The sequence below is a fragment of the Poromitra crassiceps genome, assembly GCF_964638095.1.
Source record: "Poromitra crassiceps genome assembly, chromosome: 21".
Taxonomy (NCBI): Eukaryota; Metazoa; Chordata; class Actinopteri; order Beryciformes; family Melamphaidae; genus Poromitra; species Poromitra crassiceps.
Genome location: NC_139638.1, coordinates 16,927,063 through 16,946,078, shown reverse-complemented (window position 1 = coordinate 16,946,078; position 19,016 = coordinate 16,927,063). Strand labels below are relative to the sequence as shown.

Below are 19,016 nucleotides of genomic sequence, written 5' to 3'. Positions count from 1 at the left end.
ACTAATCGTTAGTCGCAGCCCTGGCGCTCTCTCATAAACCCATCTCCCCTGCTCTCCCTGACTGTCTGCTGGGTGTGGGGCTGCTGCCCTGAGCGGCTCTGTGTTCACCCAGGATGGCGTGGATCAGGGCCTCGGGGGCCGTCACCCCGCCGCCCGGAGACACGGGGCTGCGGGGAGTGAGGGGGCTCAGGGAGGAGGGCGAGGGGACGGCGTCCGGGGAGACCAGCCGCTCCTTCTTGGCGGCGGAGCCGGGCGAGCGGCTACACGGCTGGGGGGCGTCTTTGGGGCGAGGCGGGCAGAGGCTGAGGCCCTGCAGCCCGGGGAGGGCGTTGGAGGAGGAGCGAGCGGGCACGGCCGGGCTGCGGCTGCCTCGCTGATGACGCTGTTTCCCCGTTTTGGGGCTGGGGCTGCGGGAGCACGGAGCCAGCAGGACCAGGGTGCTGTCGTCCTCCGAGCTGACGTCCGAGCTGTCGGAGCGACACGCCGTGGGGCTGTGGACCGGAATCCGTATCTGTGGAGGATTTGAGAGGACACGGGCGTACAAGAGAGGGCAGTGAAGAGGTGTGTTATTATGGCATTCGAGATAGCTATATCTATAACATCATTTTTCCTGGTCTAAAAGAACATTTCAGATATCCAAAATGACATTCTTCCTATAGGACAAATGACGTTATTTTTGCCATTCATGTGTATGGGGTTTAAACAATTCAGTTGAAGATATCTGTAAATGAATTGTACATAACTGTAATGAGAAACCCCATACACATCATGGGCAAAAGTGACGTCATTGTCCAAGAAAGATTGAATGACAATTGTGGACAGGGAGAATGATGTTGTGGATATCTGACATGTTTCTTTTTGACTATAGGAATAATTGAATTAGAGATATCTGCAATACATATCCAATCTAGCTATTAAATGTTCAAATGACTTGCCATATAAGTATATTTATTCATCATCAAGACTTAAAAAGTGAGATTCCTATTTTTTCTCCTCTTGACTGCTGGCAGTTTATTTTTTTTACCTGGATGGGTAAGGACATTCCTACAATAGTGTTGAAGTTATGACTGTAGTAGCCCAGGATGTATTCCCCAGGATCCCTTGGCAAGTCCTCTTCTGTAAATGTCACCTGAGAGGAGAGAAGAAGAGAGGGAAATAAACTGTGAGTTGTGGCACAAAACAGAGAAAGACCTTCTGAATGTGTGGAAGAGTATTCTGCACACCTGTGTCACATGATCTCCCTTGGCCCACACATAGGCTACATAATCCTTGTGATGCCTGAATCCAACCTGCGTAGACAGATGGCAATAATGATAAATATTGATACCGGCCACGCCCACGACACCAAATGATAAAGAATTTAGCTTGAGAGTGTTTTGATTGAATCTAATTCGCTCTAAAAGTAAATCAGATTTACCTTGTATATTGCTACCCAGTCACATGAGCTGCGCTGATAGGTTGGTGCCACAGTGAGTCTGACTGTAGCGTCCAAGACTTTAGTCCATGCCTTTATTACGTGCAGTTCCACCAGGGGTGTATCCACCTTGAACGGGAACTAGAGGAAAGAGAATATAAGGGATACAAACATCAAAATAAAGCAAGCAAACAAACTATAGAGAGGAAAGTGTCAATATGTAGAACACATGGCTGACCAATTTGGGGGCCCGCGGGCCAAACTTGGCCCTCGCTCAGTTTGTTTTGGCCCTCCATGGTTTTGAAAGAAAAAGGCCAATATGACTGTCTTTCAGAGGCTGTGGCGGGCTCATTTTTAAAGCTAGCTTGATGATACTTTTACCACATGAAACTAGAAGACCTATTTTAGATTTAGAATATAAATTGTCTATAAAATAAAATAATTTGATGTCATTTCACATAACATCAACATTGATTTTTGCCCCATGGCCATCAATCCAGATTAATTTCGGCCCTTCATAGGAAATAATCTGGGCGCCTCTGGTATAACACATTGGGTTATAGTGTGATAGACAAAAAAAAAGACATTATACTTAAAGATATTATAAAAGATATTAAACTCACGTGCAGTGAAAACAGGCCGGAGACAGGCTTATGGTCACTGATAGTGTAGCCCATGTGACTGCGGTACGCGTGCTGCGTCACTTTAGTTGCCCCGCCCAACCACGAGGTCAGCCCGCGCTGCAGGGCGGCGCTGTGCGTAGGAATCCCGGAGGTGGTGCTACGATGGCGCCAGAGAATACGATCTGTCCAGGCAGGCTTCCTCTTCTTAGTGCTAACCGGGAACAGAAGAGAACGCGACAAACAGAAGTCGTGGTCAAGTAAAAAAGCATAATCCTCGAAAGAAAATCTCTTAAAACAGCGATCGCCATGGAGACGACTGGACAAACCTGGTGTCGTATGTGTGCGTGCCCACGTCAAACTTATACGTCGGTGGGAAGTTGAGCGTCCCTTCCATGAAGCCATCCAGGATGGACTCTGTGCTTTTAGCTATGTTGAGCTGTTGAGCAGACAAATGATGAGGACACATGCCTGGATGAGTTTCATACAACCTGACAGAAGGAAGGGGTAATTTTGTGTTTTGGCGCCCTCTATTGGCAGTGTTGGTGATCAAGAGGCGAGCAGGTAAAAGACATCCATTCGGCCAGTGATTCTCAACCTTTTTCATATCACCTTCATTCAATTCATTCATTTATTTATATCAAGGACCAGGGGCGGTTCTAGGCCGTTTTTGGGTGGGCTTTAGCCCACCCAAAAATAGTCTCAGCCCACCCAAATAAATAGAGGCAAAAAATTTTTTTTTTTTTTTTTTTTTTTTTTTTTCCCCCTCTCCAAATCCATGGTGGTCATTAGTAGCAGTTTCTGACTACACTCAATGCACTGTGTGCGTGTTTCCCCCCCCCCCTCTATGTTCTTAGGGTGGGCTGAGACAAACATTTAGGGGGGTTCAGCCCACCCGAAAAGTTTCTAGAACCGCGGCTGCGCAGGCGCTCCCTCCTCCATCTATCTGCCTAATCCCACATCACTTCACACAGGTCACACACAGTACAGCAGCGAAGTGGTCCTCCACAGTCCACACAATCGTTCTCCCCACTCATGATCAATGAAACTGTGAGGTGAGCATTGAGCAGTCAGAGTCGTTAGTAGTTACTTAATTAGCGCATATTGATATGCAAATTAGCACGTAACGTTGTTTCGTAGGCTAAACAAAAGAACTTGTGGCTGTGCCTGCCAGACAAACAGGTGGACTGGAGGATGGTAGGTAGGCTACCATGGCACCAGCCAGCCATGTCATGCTAGCTCGCAGTAAAGTGGGTGTAAATGGATGCAATGTTTTTTGAGAAACATATGGGCATAAGTGACAAACATATTTTCAAACGGGTCCCTTGTTATCTGAATGAAATTAAGCCCTTCAGAATCGCAAGTGGCTGCTTTACACAGCCTGTCTGATGTGATGATGATGATAGCTTAACATGCGTGCATGGCATGCTATTCCCTTTTCTTTCCTTCTTTCCCTATTTTTGCACGCTGTGGTGGTGGTAGCCTACCAACTTCCAACCAGTCAGATCTTGTTTTTTCCCACAATAATTTCATAATACCATTTGTAATGCCACCGTTGTAGTGCTGTTGTTCAAAATTAAAGTACATTTTCTCAGATGTATTTGTGTCTTTCTAGTCACACAATTTAATAGTCAGTGTTTCCCATACACTGATCTATTTGTGGTGGTACACCCTACATAGATTTTGACCCCCACAAATACTGCCACATATTAATTTCAACTAGTTGACTGCAAACTCCTGCTTTAGTGCTTACAGTATATTATTATCTTGTCGGAATATTATTCCAGCCAATAAGTTAGGAAGTTCCCTTTTGATATAATTTTACTTTTGTTTTGCCTACAAAGCAAAATGTTACTTTACTTGAAACTCCCCTGAAGTGATTTTGGTATTATTTATGCAAGCATAATTCTACCATATAGAACCTGTATGCAGAATATATATAGTATATATAGGGAAACAATTATTTTTTCATCGCTGTAAAACCACAGAACGGTAAAGAAGATATTGATGTGTGTAGTTCTTCATAGATCTAGTCTCTTCATTTTGATCTCAAAGTGCGCCAGTTTGATCCATTTTTACTTGAAACTGTACAAAATTTTCTTCCGGGGGGGCATGCCCCCGGACCCCCCTAGGGGTTCAGCGGCCCACCAAAAGCTCTGATGCTAAAACCGCCCCTGTCAAGGACCCCTAATTTAGTCCACATTTGGGCCACAGACCCACTTTGATGAGTTGTTGTCACTTGAACCAAAATGCCAGAATATTTCTATTGCTCGATATGATTTTGTCCCGAATTCCAAGAATATTTGTACTGTAGGTAGAGAGAAAACAGTGAAACTATGATCAAAATAATCATTATTCTACATTATTTAATAACCGTCTTGTAAATGAAATAATGGTGAAGATTAACAATTCGTCAATTTGCTGGGGACCCCCTGGAACCCCCCTCCAGCACCCCCGGTGGTCCCCGGACCCCACTTTGAGAACCACTGCATTATGGGTAAATGCGGAGATGAAAACGCCGCCTCACCTGGTCTCGCTCCCACAGCAGCGGCAGCTTGTTGCTGTCAACGGCACATTTCACAACATGGATGTCGTAGTCTTCGATACGGAAATTCAGATCCCCGAACCAGAACACGACACTGGGGTGCAGGGACAGAGGAAAAACATTTCACTTAGTCTAGGATCTGACAAAAAGAAGAGTTATAACCGCGTGCATATCATTACGACTAGAGCCCGACCGATATATCGGTTCGCCGATATATCGGCGATATATCGTATCGGCCGATATGGTGCGCCGATATTGCATTTTTTTTTAACTTATAGACAGCATGTTGTGTATATTTGATATTTTTTCTTAACTATTTGTTCTATTGTGTTTTTGTATTTCTAGTTATTTATAATTATTAAATTCCCAGATAAGTTTACTGTTTCATTCCATTGAGTTTATTAATAAGCTGTAAAATATCCTGCCTACATTACATATTTCAATTCATGTCAACTCATATCTTTGTCAAGTGTTTGATATTTGAGGGTTGCTGATGTGGTGCCTCCTCTGGTCGTTAAGGGCGCCTGTTCGGAGGGAGGGGAACTGGTTGGAATAGCGTGATCCTCCCACGTGCTATGTCCTACCGGTGAAGCTTCCCCTGTCAGGTGAAAAAAAGCGGCTGGCTAACTGCCCATGTGGAAGCATGGAGCCAGTTTTCGGCTCTCCCCAGATCGGCAGAGGGTGGAGCAGCAACCAGGATAAATAAATAAAAAATTAGCACTAATGGGGGATAAAAATTTGATAAAAAATATCAACAACAAAAAAACAAAAAAAAGAATATCGGTCGATATTATCGGTATCGGAATTTTTTTACTCCCTAATATCGGTATCGGCATCGGCCTCAAAAATCCAGTATCGGTCAGGCTCTAATTACGACTGTATATGACACTGTCAGAAGCATGTGACCTACTCGTGGTCCAGCACGCCGGTGGCGGTCCCTCCCTCAAACTGCTGCTGCTGCAGGATGCTCTCAAAGTCCTCCATGCGCTGCTCCAGGTTCCTCATGTGAGCTGGCAGGTGACAGTTGAGGAAGCACACCGGGTGGCCGAACAGTGTCATCCTCGCACTGACGCCCCCTTTATTCCCCTTGGAGAGACCAGTAGAGAGACCAGTAGAGAGACCAGTGGAGAGAACACAATGTGAAATGGATTCCTCACACATCATGTTTTAGGGGTGTGACGATACACTCAGTTCACGATACGATACGATACGATACACGGTATTGGGTTCACGATAACGATACGATGCGATATTTTAACAATATTTTTTTGCGATCGATTTGTAAGTTGAGGGCGCATCCTCCACGCTAATTTGAGTCATTTCATCATTTTCATCCTCCGTGTCTGTAACGTCCCTCGTCTGTTCAAACAAAGCAATGAAAAGGAGAGCGAGCATGCAATCAGATGCAGATCAGTGCCACCATGTTCAGCTTCTTTTTCTCGCGATATGAGATTTCATCTCAACGATACATATTGTCACATTTTGATATCGCGATATATCGTGGGACGATATATTGTGACATCCCTATCATGTTTGCATGTGACATTAAAAACCGACGTGGGGGGGGGCACGTATCGGCCCTCAGGACGAGAGAGGAGGACAAAGTTCTGGAGTCACTGAATCACAGAACCACAAAGCCAGACAGCCTCGCTTAGCTGCTGCACTGACCTCAAAGAGAAGGAGACTGCACCAGCAGCAGCCAGGGGGTGATGCTGACATCATCAACACGCACGGGAAGGTCACACACACACACACACACACACACACACACACACACACACACACGTATGCACTCATGCACGCGCCTGCTGACAGGTAGCACGCACACACACCACCCACCCACACAGACACAAACACACGCGCCCCCCCCCGCTTTACAATCTGTTTGGTCTCTGTGTCTGTACTCTGTGATGCGTGACACGTCTCCAGGCGCGGACTGCATAATCGGGCACGTCGGGCAAATGCCCGGTGGCCTGGCCTGGCCTGGCCTGGCCTGCAAAAAAAAAAAAAAGGGGGGGGGGGGGGGGGGGGTTTGGGGCCCACAGTCAGGCCACTCACTGAACAGCAGGCCAGGTTTACTAGTGGTTTTATTACTTTATTCAGGGTTTAAATTGGACTCGGCCCAAATTGGGCTTCAAACGGCCCAAATCTGGCTTCAAACGGCCCAAATTGGGCTTCAAATGACCAAAATTGGGCTTCAAACGGCCCAATTTTTTCGCCGCCGCCCTTCGTATGCCGGCACGCGCGTCGGCCCGTATCGGCCTGGCCTGCTTGGTATCTACTGCCCGGCCTGAATTATGATCCCAGTCCACCCCTGCTCGTCTCTGTGTCTGTACTCTGGGATGCGTAACGTGACACGTCTGTACTCTGTGACGCGTGACACGTCTGTACTCTGTGATGCGTGACACGTCTGTACTCTGTGATGCGTGACACGTCTGTACTCTGTGATGCGTGACACGTCTGTACTCTGTGATGCGTAACGTGACACGTCTGTACTCTGTGATGCGTGACACGTCTGTACTCTGTGACACGTGACACGTCTGTACTCTGTGATGCGTGACACGTCTGTACTCTGTGATGCGTAACGTGACACGTCTGTACTCTGTGATGTGTGACACGTCTGTACTCTGTGACACGTGACACGTCTGTACTCTGTGATGCGTGACACGTGACACGTACCCAGTATCCACCCAGGCCTGTGCGCGTGCTTTCTGTCTGCACGCCTCTCAGAAATGGCAGGTGGCAGAATTGAGAGAAAACCAGCAGTAGCACTCCCTGCATGCGCTGGGACGCCACCTATAGGGGTGGAATGGAAGAAAGAAAAAAAAACATGTAGGTTATTAAACAATTCAACATTAAAAATATACATCAGTTTCAGTTTATTTGCACGTTCATTATGATAAAATAGGACATAATTCTAAAATACATTTTGTCATATAAAACATCGCACTACTATAATAAGGTGGCCGGCAGCGTGGCGGTTCCGCGCGGCACACAATTGTGGGCGAGTAAGCTGCGTGAGCAAGAGAAGCTATGCTAGAAATGCTAGTTCTAGTTCACATGGTGTGACAGGGCCTGGTGTTTTGGGTAACAGATAGGCCAACGTCTTTTTTTCTTTTACAGAATGAAAGTGCAGATTGTAAGATTTCGAATGATGTCATACACTGAAATCTGAAAATATTGGAAGAAATATGCTTATTTAGAATGTCCGTAGCCTACTCCTAAAAGAAACATTCAGAGAAAATCGTCCTGAAACTTGGTGAACAAGCTTGGTTTGCCCTGAACAAGCTTAGTTTGCTACCAAATTATACATATTTAATGATCCTGTTGTTGGCTATTGAGTGCGTTCTTCAACATCTAAACAACGTACGTTAAAAAAAAGGTGAAAAACCAGTTTTTTCACTTCGTGTGCTCGCCTGTGGCTCGCGCATCCCGCGTGCACTACTGACGTAACGCGCTCTCGCGTGTTGCCTTAAGGTTCCGTCGGAATTTCTATTTTACCCACTCTCTTTCTATTACTCAGATGCGTTCAAGTACCGAAATTTGGTACCGTTTGTTTTTATGTGAACTGGTTCTCGGTAGTACCGTCGTCATTCACTCGGTACCGGTAAAAGTACCGAGTTCGGTACTCATCCCTAGTGCTCGCCTGCTCAACTGGCATGCACTTTTGCACATGCCGCAGTTGAGCAGTTGTGCGTCACAAGAGTCTCTAACGTGTATGAAGAGATGTTGAACTCCTTACTGACCAGCACATATCCAAACGGACAGAGCGTGTCCATGCAAAGCTCACTCCACTGGTCCGTGAACAGAGCCTCTTTCAGCCGTTTGTTTATCATGGAGTTAACTTCCTGCAGGCTGGAGGATGAGGCCAGAAAGTGCAAAAATATAATTAGCCAGAGAAAAGGGGACAATACAAATAATAGAATAATGATGAGTGCGTGGACAGTGGTATAGGTAGCAGGAGAGCACAGATATGACTGAGTGGATGCAGAGGGGTGTTTCTCTGGGAGAGCTGAGATTGGCGGAAATGCTTTGCTTTGCTTACCCAATGATAAACATGTCGACGCTGCCGTCAGAGACGTTTGGTCCAAACAGGGAGGTGATGTCATCTGGAGGAACAGCTGATCCCACGTTCCATGTGACTATGTACACCCTGTCAAAGAATAGCATAACCAGGAATGATGCATTATGAATATACAGTATAGATAATCCATGGAGGGGTGTGTGTGTGTGTGTGTGTGTGTGCGTGTGTGTGTGTGTGTGTGTGTGTGTGTGTGTGTGTGTGTCACACAGGAGCACTGGAAAAACAAAAGACAGAAATCTAAGTTCAATGTCCACACATTTACCCCTGTTAGTCTGCCTGTCTGTCTGACTGCCATCTGGCTATCTATCTCATATCATATCTAATATAACTATGAAGGATTTCCCTGAGCCAAAAGAACAATTGATTTGATTTTAGTGGTGATGATCCAGATCTCTGATTTCAACCACTAGACGATTATATATATTTTTTAGCCCTAACTATGAAACTAACAGAGATAGAGACTTTATTCCAAATCCTAACAGTATGTCTGCAGGATCAAGAAATAGTTTTAACTCAAAACTGAAGTGATAGGAATGATGTATTTCAGGTGTAGCAGCAAGTTTGAGAATTGCACATCGTTGGAGGTGGTTTGCACTATCCGAGTTTAATGCAATATTATAATCATCTGAAGTTAATTTTGGGATAGCTTATCCATTATAAACATATAGCTTTAGAAGTTTAAACTGAGTTTTTACGAGCAGCCTTTGTTTATGGGAGAAGGGACCACAAAAGGAAATGTTTCTGGGAGCTCTGCCAAGAGAATGTGCTTGTGTCTCTCTGTCAGGTTCGCAACGCTCTCAGTGAAACACTTAGCTTTGATAGCTTAGCTTTGGTTGATTCATGATTGTGACATGTTCTGGCATGCCTCAGCTTTCCTACACAGCCACTGACTGCAGTTCGCACTTTTCTGCAGCTGTATTTAGACATAAGGGAACAATATACGCCAAGGCAACAACAGAATCTGAACCTGTGTGAAAAAGACAGAGGCTGACTAACCTGAACAGCGTGTTCTTTCTTCAAAGGCATGATTACTATGCGTCTCACCTGAACTCAATGGTCTCTACCCCTGACTGCATGTGTCTCACCTGAACTCATTGGTCTCCCCAGCTGACTGCATGTGTCTCACCTGAACTCATTGGTCTCCCCAGCTGACTGCATGTGTCTCACCTGAACTCATTGGTCTCCCCAGCTGACTGCATGTGTCTCACCTGAACTCATTGGTCTGTCCCCCTGACTGCATGTGTCTCACCTGAACTCATTGGTCTCCCCAGCTGACTGCATGTGTCTCACCTGAACTCATTGGTCTCCCCAGCTGACTGCATGTGTCTCACCTGAACTCATTGGTCTCTCCCCCTGACTGCATGTGTCTCACCTGAACTCATTGGTCTCCCCAGCTGACTGCATGTGTCTCACCTGAACTCATTGGTCTGTCCCCCTGACTGCATGTGTCTCACCTGAACTCATTGGTCTCCCCAGCTGACTGCATGTGTCTCACCTGAACTCATTGGTCTCTCCCCCTGACTGCATGTGTCTCACCTGAACTCAATGGTCTCTCCCCCTGACTGCATGTGTCTCACCTGAACTCAATGGTCTCTCCCCCTGACTGCATGTGTCTCACCTGAACTCATTGGTCTCTCCCTCTGACTGCATGTGTCTCACCTGAACTCATTGGTCTCTCTCCCTGACTGCATGTGTCTCACCTGAACTCATTGGTCTCTCCCCCTGACTGCATGTGTCTCACCTGAACTCATTGGTCTCTCTCTGTGTGAAATGTTTCAGCTTTATAGCCCTGTTTTTATGTTTCCTTTTATTTACTGTAATTTATGTTGATTGTAACCTGGCTTGTAATTGCTGCCTTCTTGGCCAGATCACATTCGCAAAAGAGATATTGTATCTCAAATGTCTTATCTGGTTAAATAAAGGTTAAATAAAAATAAAAATAAAAAATTGGTCTCTCCCCCTGACTGCATGTGTCTCACCTGAACTCATTGGTCTCTCCCCCTGACTGCATGTGTCTCACCTGAACTCATTGGTCTCTCCCCCTGACTGCATGTGTCTCACCTGAACTCATTGGTCTCTCCCACTGACTGCATGCATCTCAACTGAACTCATTGGTCTCTCCCCCTGACTGCAGGCATCTCACCTGAACTCATTGGTCTCTCCCCCTGACTGCATGTGTCTCACCTGAACTCATTGGTCTCTCCCCCTGACTGCATGTGTCTCACCTGAACTCATTGGTCTCTCCCCCTGACTGCAGGCGTCTCACCTGAACTCATTGGTCTCTCCCCCTGACTGCATGTGTCTCACCTGAACTCATTGGTCTCTCCCCCTGACTGCATGTGTCTCACCTGAACTCATTGGTCTCTCCCCCTGACTGCATGTGTCTCACCTGAACTCATTGGTCTCTCCCCCTGACTGCATGTGTCTCACCTGAACTCATTGGTCTCTCCCCCTGACTGCATGTGTCTCACCTGAACTCATTGGTCTCTCCCCCTGACTGCATGCGTCTCACCTGAACTCATTGGTCTCTCCCCCTGACTGCATGCGTCTCACCTGAACTCATTGGTCTCTCCCCCTGACTGCATGCGTCTCACCTGAACTCATTGGTCTCTCCCCCTGACTGCATGTGTCTCACCTGAACTCATTGGTCTCTCCCCCTGACTGCATGTGTCTCACCTGAACTCAATGGTCTCTCCCCCTGACTGCTAACCTGACGCTGCCAGATGGATGGTTTAGCTCCACATTTACGTTTCACTAAACCAGTCGATCTGGGAATGCAGTAACCCGACCCGCTGACGGAGGCGGGCACTTTTTCCAAGCTACTTGTCAGGTGCATGTTATATCCTGGTAGCGGTCTACATTCCTCCTCAGGCTTCAGCCACGGCTGCCGCTCAGCAGCTTGCGACCCATATCATGGACCTAGAAAACTCTAACCCAGACTCGGTAATTCTGGTGTTGGGCGATTTTAATCATGTACGCCTGAGGAAAGTACTTCCAAGCTACAAGGAGCAGATCTCTGCTGCTACGAGAGGCAACAAAACACTTGACCAATGTCTCTGTGTCATCTCACGGGCCTTTCACACAGTGGTGAGAGCTCCACTCGGAGAATCCGATCACAACACGGTCTTTCTGATCCCCAAATATCGCCAGAGACTAAAGACTGTGAAGCCTTGCAAGAGGATGGTCAAGCAGTGGTCTCCTGAGAACATTGACAGGTTGAATGACTGTCTTCTGTCAACAAACTGGGACACATTTAAAGAGGCAAATAATGATTTGGACTCTTTTACCGATGCGGTCACATCTTATATAAAATTTGTTGAAGATGTTTGTATCCCATCTAAGTCAGTTACAGTCTATAGTAATAATAAACCATGGTTCAGTAAGGGCATCAAAGATCTATGGAAGAAGAAAAATGTTGCTTTTAAATCAGGCGACACTGATCTCTACAAAGCATGCAAGTATGAACTAAAGAAGGCAGTGAGTAGAGCCAAGATACAGTATAAAAACAAACTTGAAAGTAAGCTAAACTCTAATGACAACAGGAGCATGTGGAAAGGCATGCAGTTAATTACTAACTATAAAACAAAATCGGTCACCATAGATCCTGACCCTAATTTGCCTGATGAGCTGAATAAATTCTACTGCAGATTTGACACCAGCTCAGCCCCTCTGCCTCATCTTTCTTCACCGCCTCCTGAGGATGCTACACCTCCTTTTGTGATCACTGAGCATGAGGTTAGGAACCTTCTGCGTAAGCAGAATACTAGGAAGGCTGCAGGCCCTGACCTCATCTCACCTGCTACCTTGAAAGGGTGTGCAGATGGCCTGGCGCCTATTTTAACTCACATTTTTAACCGGTCTCTTTCAGAGCAGAGGGTCCCCGCATGTTTTAAGACTGCTGTTATTGTCCCTGTGCCCAAAAAATCCAATCCTAACTGTTTGAATGACTACAGACCTGTCGCGCTAACATCTGTAATAATGAAAGTCTTTGAGCGCCTTGTCTGTAATCACTTGTCTGATGCTGTTGTTCTCGAGCCCTATCAGTTTGCATACAGGGCGAAAAGGTCTGTTGACGATGCAGTGTCACTATGCTTGCACTCCGTTTTCCAACATCTTGAGGCACCAGCCACGTATGCCAGAGTCCTGTTTGTTGACTACAGCTCTGCATTTAATACGATCTTACCATCCAGGCTGCATGACAAACTTCTTCAACTAGGAGTCCAAAAATCCCTGTGTAATTGGATAGTGAACTTCCTGCAGGGGAGGACGCAGGTGGTCAGAGTTGGTAATAAGTTCTCCAAGTCTTTGACTGTTAATACTGGGGCCCCCCAGGGTTGCGTTTTGTCCCCTTTGTTGTACTCTATCTACACAAACGACTGTGTTTCCCACTCCTCGTCTGTTAAAATGTTTAAGTTTGCCGATGATACCACATTGGTGGGGCTTATCTCTAACAACAATGAAACAGCTTACAGGAATGAGGTCTCAGCATTAGCAGTATGGTGTGCAGCTAACAACTTGGAGTTGAATGCCTCCAAAACAAAAGAAGTAGTCGTGGACTTCCGTAAGAGCCATGATGGCCACCTTCCTCTGGTCATAAATGGCCAGGAAATTGAACAGGTGGAGCACTACAAGTTCCTGGGCATCACCGTCTCCTCCACTTTAAAGTGGGAGGTCAACACGACAAAAGTGCTGAAGAAGGCACAACAGAGGCTCTTCTTTTTAAGACAGTTGAAAAAGTTTTCTATTTCTCGTGAGGGAATGATGCAATTTTACCGTGCAGGTATTGAGAGCATCCTCACTTTTGGAATAACCGTCTGGTACGGAAACAGCTCGGCTCAGGATAGGAAACGCCTGAACAGAACAGTGCGTACGGCCTCCAAAATCATAGGACAGGAGCTCCCGTCCCTTACTGAGATCTACTCCAACAGACTCAAGAAAAAGGGACAAAATATTCTCAGGGACCCTTCTCACCCTGCCAATTATCTTTTTAATTTTCTTCCTTCTTTTAAAAGGTTGAGAAGTATCAAAAGCAGAACAGCTAGGTTTTGTAACAGCACCTACCCCGAGGCTGTCCGTGCTCTCAACTCTTAATGTGCTGCAGGCTCTATTCAAGTCTGACACAGACAGATATTCTGTGTGACAGCACTTAATTTTAACGTATATTATCTTAACTTACCACAGCTGGTCGTGGTTCCGTAACCTCCCTGTGGGAGTGTTGTTTTACTTTGGTAAAATTGTATTTTGTACTTTATGCATTTTGTCACTTTTATCTCTTTTTTTTTGTCGGAATGTGTGCATCGTACAGTATGTGAGGGGAATTGTATGTCTTCATGTTTTGCTGTGTTCTGTGATTGAGCTCACTAAACCAAATTCCTATCAACGATGTTGAATGGCAATAAAGTATTGAAACTTGAGGTGATTGGATGACCCATCTGTCTATCACCGCTGGTGCGTGTTAACTTCAACCAATCAGATCGCCATGCCTCTGACGTAACGTTTGCGACCGGGGTATGAGCCTGTTGAAATGTTTGTTGCTAATTAGCGGCTAACAGCAGCCAGGAGTGTTTGGCTACGCGCAGTGAATTGACGAGTGGCCGTCCCTTGCGCTATTAATAGTTCATTGATGAAAATGGAGCGCAGTGCCACGTGTGTTTATTTACTATGCTGCCTCGCTATCTCCGTATAACAACGTAAAGCGCTTTTGTGCAGCTTTGTGTGTGTGTTTTGTGGAAGCTAATGTATGCTAACATGTGCTCCGGCTAGAGTGATGTGGGCTGGGGCCAGAGTTATGATTATTGCACGGGAATTTCCACAAACTAACGCATGAGCGATTCATAATTGGATTGGATTAATAAACGTTTTGATATCTTGGAAATGCTGTCCAGTCGAGAAACAACTTCCGCGGCGGCAGCCATGTTGACGAGTGAAAAGAACTACAAAGACCATGTACCCACTACTTGCCCAGACGCTTCTCAGTAGCGTCACACAGCTGCCGCTGATTCGTCGAGCCGGCCATGGTTCGACCAATCATCCTAACTGCCTGTGCATGACAAGATGGATTACGTCGAGAGAATCTCTTTTGATCTCGCGAGGTTATCCATCTTGCAAGCAAGGTTACCTGACTGCATGCGTCTCACCTGAACTCATTGGTCTCTCCCCCTGACTGCATCTGTGTGTGGCTCTCTGCTGTGCTCCCAGGTGAAGGTGTCCTCTGAGGCTGAGGAGCCGGGCAGGATTTGGGGCTGAGGGTGGAAGGCAGGCCGGGGTTGGGCTGAGGCGGGTGTCGGTTGGGAGGGGGGCTCAGGTAAGGCTGGCCGGTGTAAGGCTGAGGGCTGTGAGGAGACTGAGGGCTGTGACGAGGGACAGACGACTCTGTGGGGGACTGCGACAGGGCGTTGGCACTCTGGGGTCCGGGGATGCACACCGGTATCGAGTCCATATGCCTGGAGGAGGGGTCTTCTGAGACTCTGGTTGCTTTCGGGGAAGGTTTGGTTCCCAGAGCGGTTGGCCTGGGTCGGCTAATGCTAGCAGACCTGGCGCGGTCCGACTGCATCTGCTCTGTCGGTTTAGCGTGTGCACCGGCAGCCTGCACCGGGCTCAGTCGAGGCGATCTCTTGTGCGCTCCCGAGGGGCTGTTGAGAGGGGATACCTGCACCCCCAGCTGTGATGGCGGCGGAGCGGCCTCGGCGAACGCATGGTGTCCCGCTTGCGCTCTGGGCCGGGCCGGGTCGGTACCGAATAGTTTCTGCTGCATCCGATCCATCAACCTGCAGGATGCAGCATAGGGATACTAAGAGGTTACAGGAGGAGACCATGTTGTGAGATAAAAATAAGACAGTGTAGGTTGCAGGGAGACAACAGACGATCCCAGAGGAGAAGGACATGAGAGACCTTTGTTGTTTTGCCCTTCACCACCTCTGCACTTGTCTTTTCCTGGTTCACAGATCTTCTCTACAATCAATCAGAAAGTCCTTGAACACAGGGCATCATAGTAAATAAATGTGATGCAAGTTATCTATCTATCTATCTATCTATCTATCTATCTATCTATCTATCTATCTATCTATCTATCTATCTACCTATCTATCTATCTATCTACCTATCTATCTATCTATCTATCTATCTATGTGGCTAATACACTACACACAAATAAAATGAACCAACACCATGTAAAAACATATTTTTTATGGGGGAACGATAAGACTGTAACACAAACAGGTGGTGAGATCTTAGATCTTAGACCAGAAGACCGAGCAGCCAGTAAACCAGTGAGAGACAGCTCTATGAGAAAGACATGATAGGGGTGGTAGGGTGGGAGTTTAAAGTGCTTTGTGGTTCAAAGTCTTCCATACCACTGAGCCTCACTAATGGCCTCTACTCTTCATCTCTCTCTGTGTTTCTCTCTCTCCATCCCTCCCCACCTGTTAAGAAACCATGAACCATCATCTCAGACACGGTGTCTGCATGAGATGAGACAACAATGTCAACAGATAGGTCACACGATAGATGCATGATGGCTGAAAGGACCTTGCCTCACTCCAACCTCTAGGAGGACAGTGGCAGGCACAGATATGGGCCTCATAGACCATTTTGTCGATCTCCCCGGCTCCCACACAGAAATGATACAACGCCTTTACTTATTCATGAGATACAAATGTGAGGATGTGTTGGTAACTGAAAATTGTATCTGACCACAGTAAGTAGCCTGCAAAAGACAGCTTTGAGCTTGCATCAAAACCACTTTAGAAAGTAGAAAGGTAACTTTGAGTGCTGAGAGGGCAGAAGTCAGCGTTACGGATAGAGTAGCTATAGGCTATATACACCTGCATGTCGTCTGAACGACCTGAGTGGAAAAGCATCTAGCTATTATTTTGACAGGACTCGAGAAAAAAATGTCTAGACCACAAAGCACAATTTTTCATGCAACAACAACAACAACAACAACAACAACAACAACAACAACAACACCAACGATACACAACAACATAAACCACATAGTCTGCCCTACAGGGGGAGCTGTCCGCGTTACACAGACCTTGTGAAACATCGTTTGTGTTACCTTTCATGCGTTTTCCAAGGTGAACCGCAAAGTGAGCTCACAGATCCACAGGTCAAGGTCGATCAGTGTGTGTGTGTAGCCTGAATCGATCATCAGGCAGCCCGCATGGAGTGATGATGAGACCCGACGGGTACCTTGGACAGCGACTGTATCCGTCACATCATCAGCTCAGCTGCTACGAGAGGAAGAAGCGTCACGCTCGATGTGTCTGGTCTGGATCCAGCTCGCATTTTTATGTTGATGTTGGCTACAATTCAGCGCGATTATTGATAACGTCATAGCCCTACCTATATGCGCTGCAGCTCAGCTGACCGAGCAGCTGGCACCTGCTCTGGACCACACCGGCACACACAGCACTCACACACACACAGCAGCACCGCGAGAGGTGTGACGGCAGTGTGGGATCAAAACAAAATCTGCTGCCGGCGTGCGACTCTCTGTATTGTGCTATAAATAACTGCGCATCTGTCCTATCATCAATGACGTCACTAATCCCAACGTCAAGAATTAAAATGTCAGGCTGGCAGCAGGCGTGACGTTAATGACACCTTTATCACATGGCGCTGCGCAAGAGCACTCCATGCTGGACCATGCAGTTTGTAAGGTTGTTCCTATTTGATTTGATAGCCTACTTTTATTTCAAAATATAGCCTATAGGCATCTTATCTTCATGATAAAGTGGAAGTTGTGTGTCTGTGCCTCTCATACTCATGCATTGTGACATCATCTGTGATGTCATAAATCCAAACATTGACATCATCAGTGATGGCATAACTTTCTCTAGGCTAATATAATTGGAGGGCCGATTGCCCAACTGCCTCTCTACTCATGCATTGTGACATCATCTGTGATGTTATAAATCAATAGTGGCATCATCAGTGATGTCATAACTTCTGCTGAGAGGCACCAAGCTCCAAGAGCCAGAAAACCTGCTGAGCCAGATCATCAAGCTCAAATGAGCTGAAGTTCAGTTTGACTTAACTTTGCTTGAGTCTCCACCCTAGAAATCGGGCGCGCGTTGTGCGTGAGATTGTATATGTAAGGGATAATGTATTGTGAGCCGGTGATTACTGGCGAAATAATGACCGACAGGTGAATGATTGAGCCCGACGCGCAGCTCACTATACATTATCCCGCTTAGAACACGGCCTACAACTAAATCATTCAATAATCTGACAAAAATAATTATTCAAATAGATTTTTTAATAGCGTTTTCAATGACAAAGCGGTTTCATTCCTAGTTGGCACACAAGACACCACAGCTGCAACTTTGGCCTAATTAGTAGTGTTTGCTGACAAAAGGCTCTTATCAACTGATTAATCCAGGTGTGGCAGAGCAGTGGTCGGTTGTCGAGAAATAATGACCGGTGAATCTTGTTGATTGACCAATCAGAATAGAGTATTCAAGAGAGCCGTGTTCTAAATATATATACATATAGGCCTATATATATATATATATATATATATATATATATATATATATATATATATATATATATATATATATATATATATCAAGCATTAAACAGGAAGTTGACCCTGAAATGCATGAGGTGAGGACAATGACATATGCTTTAGCTCGTTTTCATCATAAGGTCATAACATTGTCATAACTACTGTAATATATTGCACAAACCTTTGATGGAAACATGATGATGCTCCCATGCTCTGGAAGTCCCTCCCCCCTGACACCAGGCTCTGGAAGTCCCTCCCCCCTGACATCAGGCTCTGGAAGTCCCTCCCCCCTGACACCAGGCTCTGGAAGTCCCTCCCCCCTGACACCAGGCTCTGGAAGTCCCTCCCCCCTGACATCAGGCTCTGGAAGTCCCTCCCCCCTAACATCAGGCTCTGGAAGTCCCTCCCCCCTGACATCAGGCTCTGGAAGTCCCTCCCCCTTGACATCAGGCTCTGGAAGTCCCTCCCCCCTGACATCAGGCTCTGGAAGTCCCCCCCCCCTAACATCAGGCTCTGGAAGTCCCTCCCCCCTGACATCAGGCTCTGGAAGTCCCTCCCCCCCTGACATCAGGCTCTGGAAGTCCCTCCCCCCTGACATCAGAGAATCAGAGTTCTTTATGATTTTCAATCCCGCTTCAAGACCCATCTCTTTTCTTTCACCTTCTCTTAAGTCCCCCCCCCAAGGCCCCACCTATCCCATGTGTCTGTGTCATGTATGTCCATTGTCTGTTGCACTATCCTTATCATCACTGTATAGTGTAAAGCATCTTTGACTCCTTGAAAATCGCTATATCACAGAGGAGAAGCAGAAGCATTGTGCCTATTTATCCCAGGCAACG

The 19,016-nt window shown here is 46.5% G+C and overlaps 1 protein-coding gene across 1 annotated transcript; it reads right to left on the bottom strand.

Annotated features, from left to right (window-relative positions):
• Window positions 1-31: 31 nt before the first annotated feature.
• Window positions 32-18,654, bottom strand: inpp5ja (inositol polyphosphate-5-phosphatase Ja; the record flags this gene model as incomplete). Its single annotated transcript, XM_083657350.1, has 13 exons — window positions 32-511; window positions 1,025-1,129; window positions 1,224-1,289; window positions 1,418-1,555; window positions 2,038-2,248; window positions 2,364-2,473; window positions 4,562-4,673; window positions 5,490-5,665; window positions 7,259-7,375; window positions 8,326-8,434; window positions 8,625-8,732; window positions 14,801-15,430; window positions 18,359-18,654. 13 exons carry the CDS (start codon window positions 18,652-18,654, stop codon window positions 32-34), a joined length of 2,658 nt encoding a protein of 885 aa, XP_083513476.1.
• Window positions 18,655-19,016: the final 362 nt, after the last annotated feature.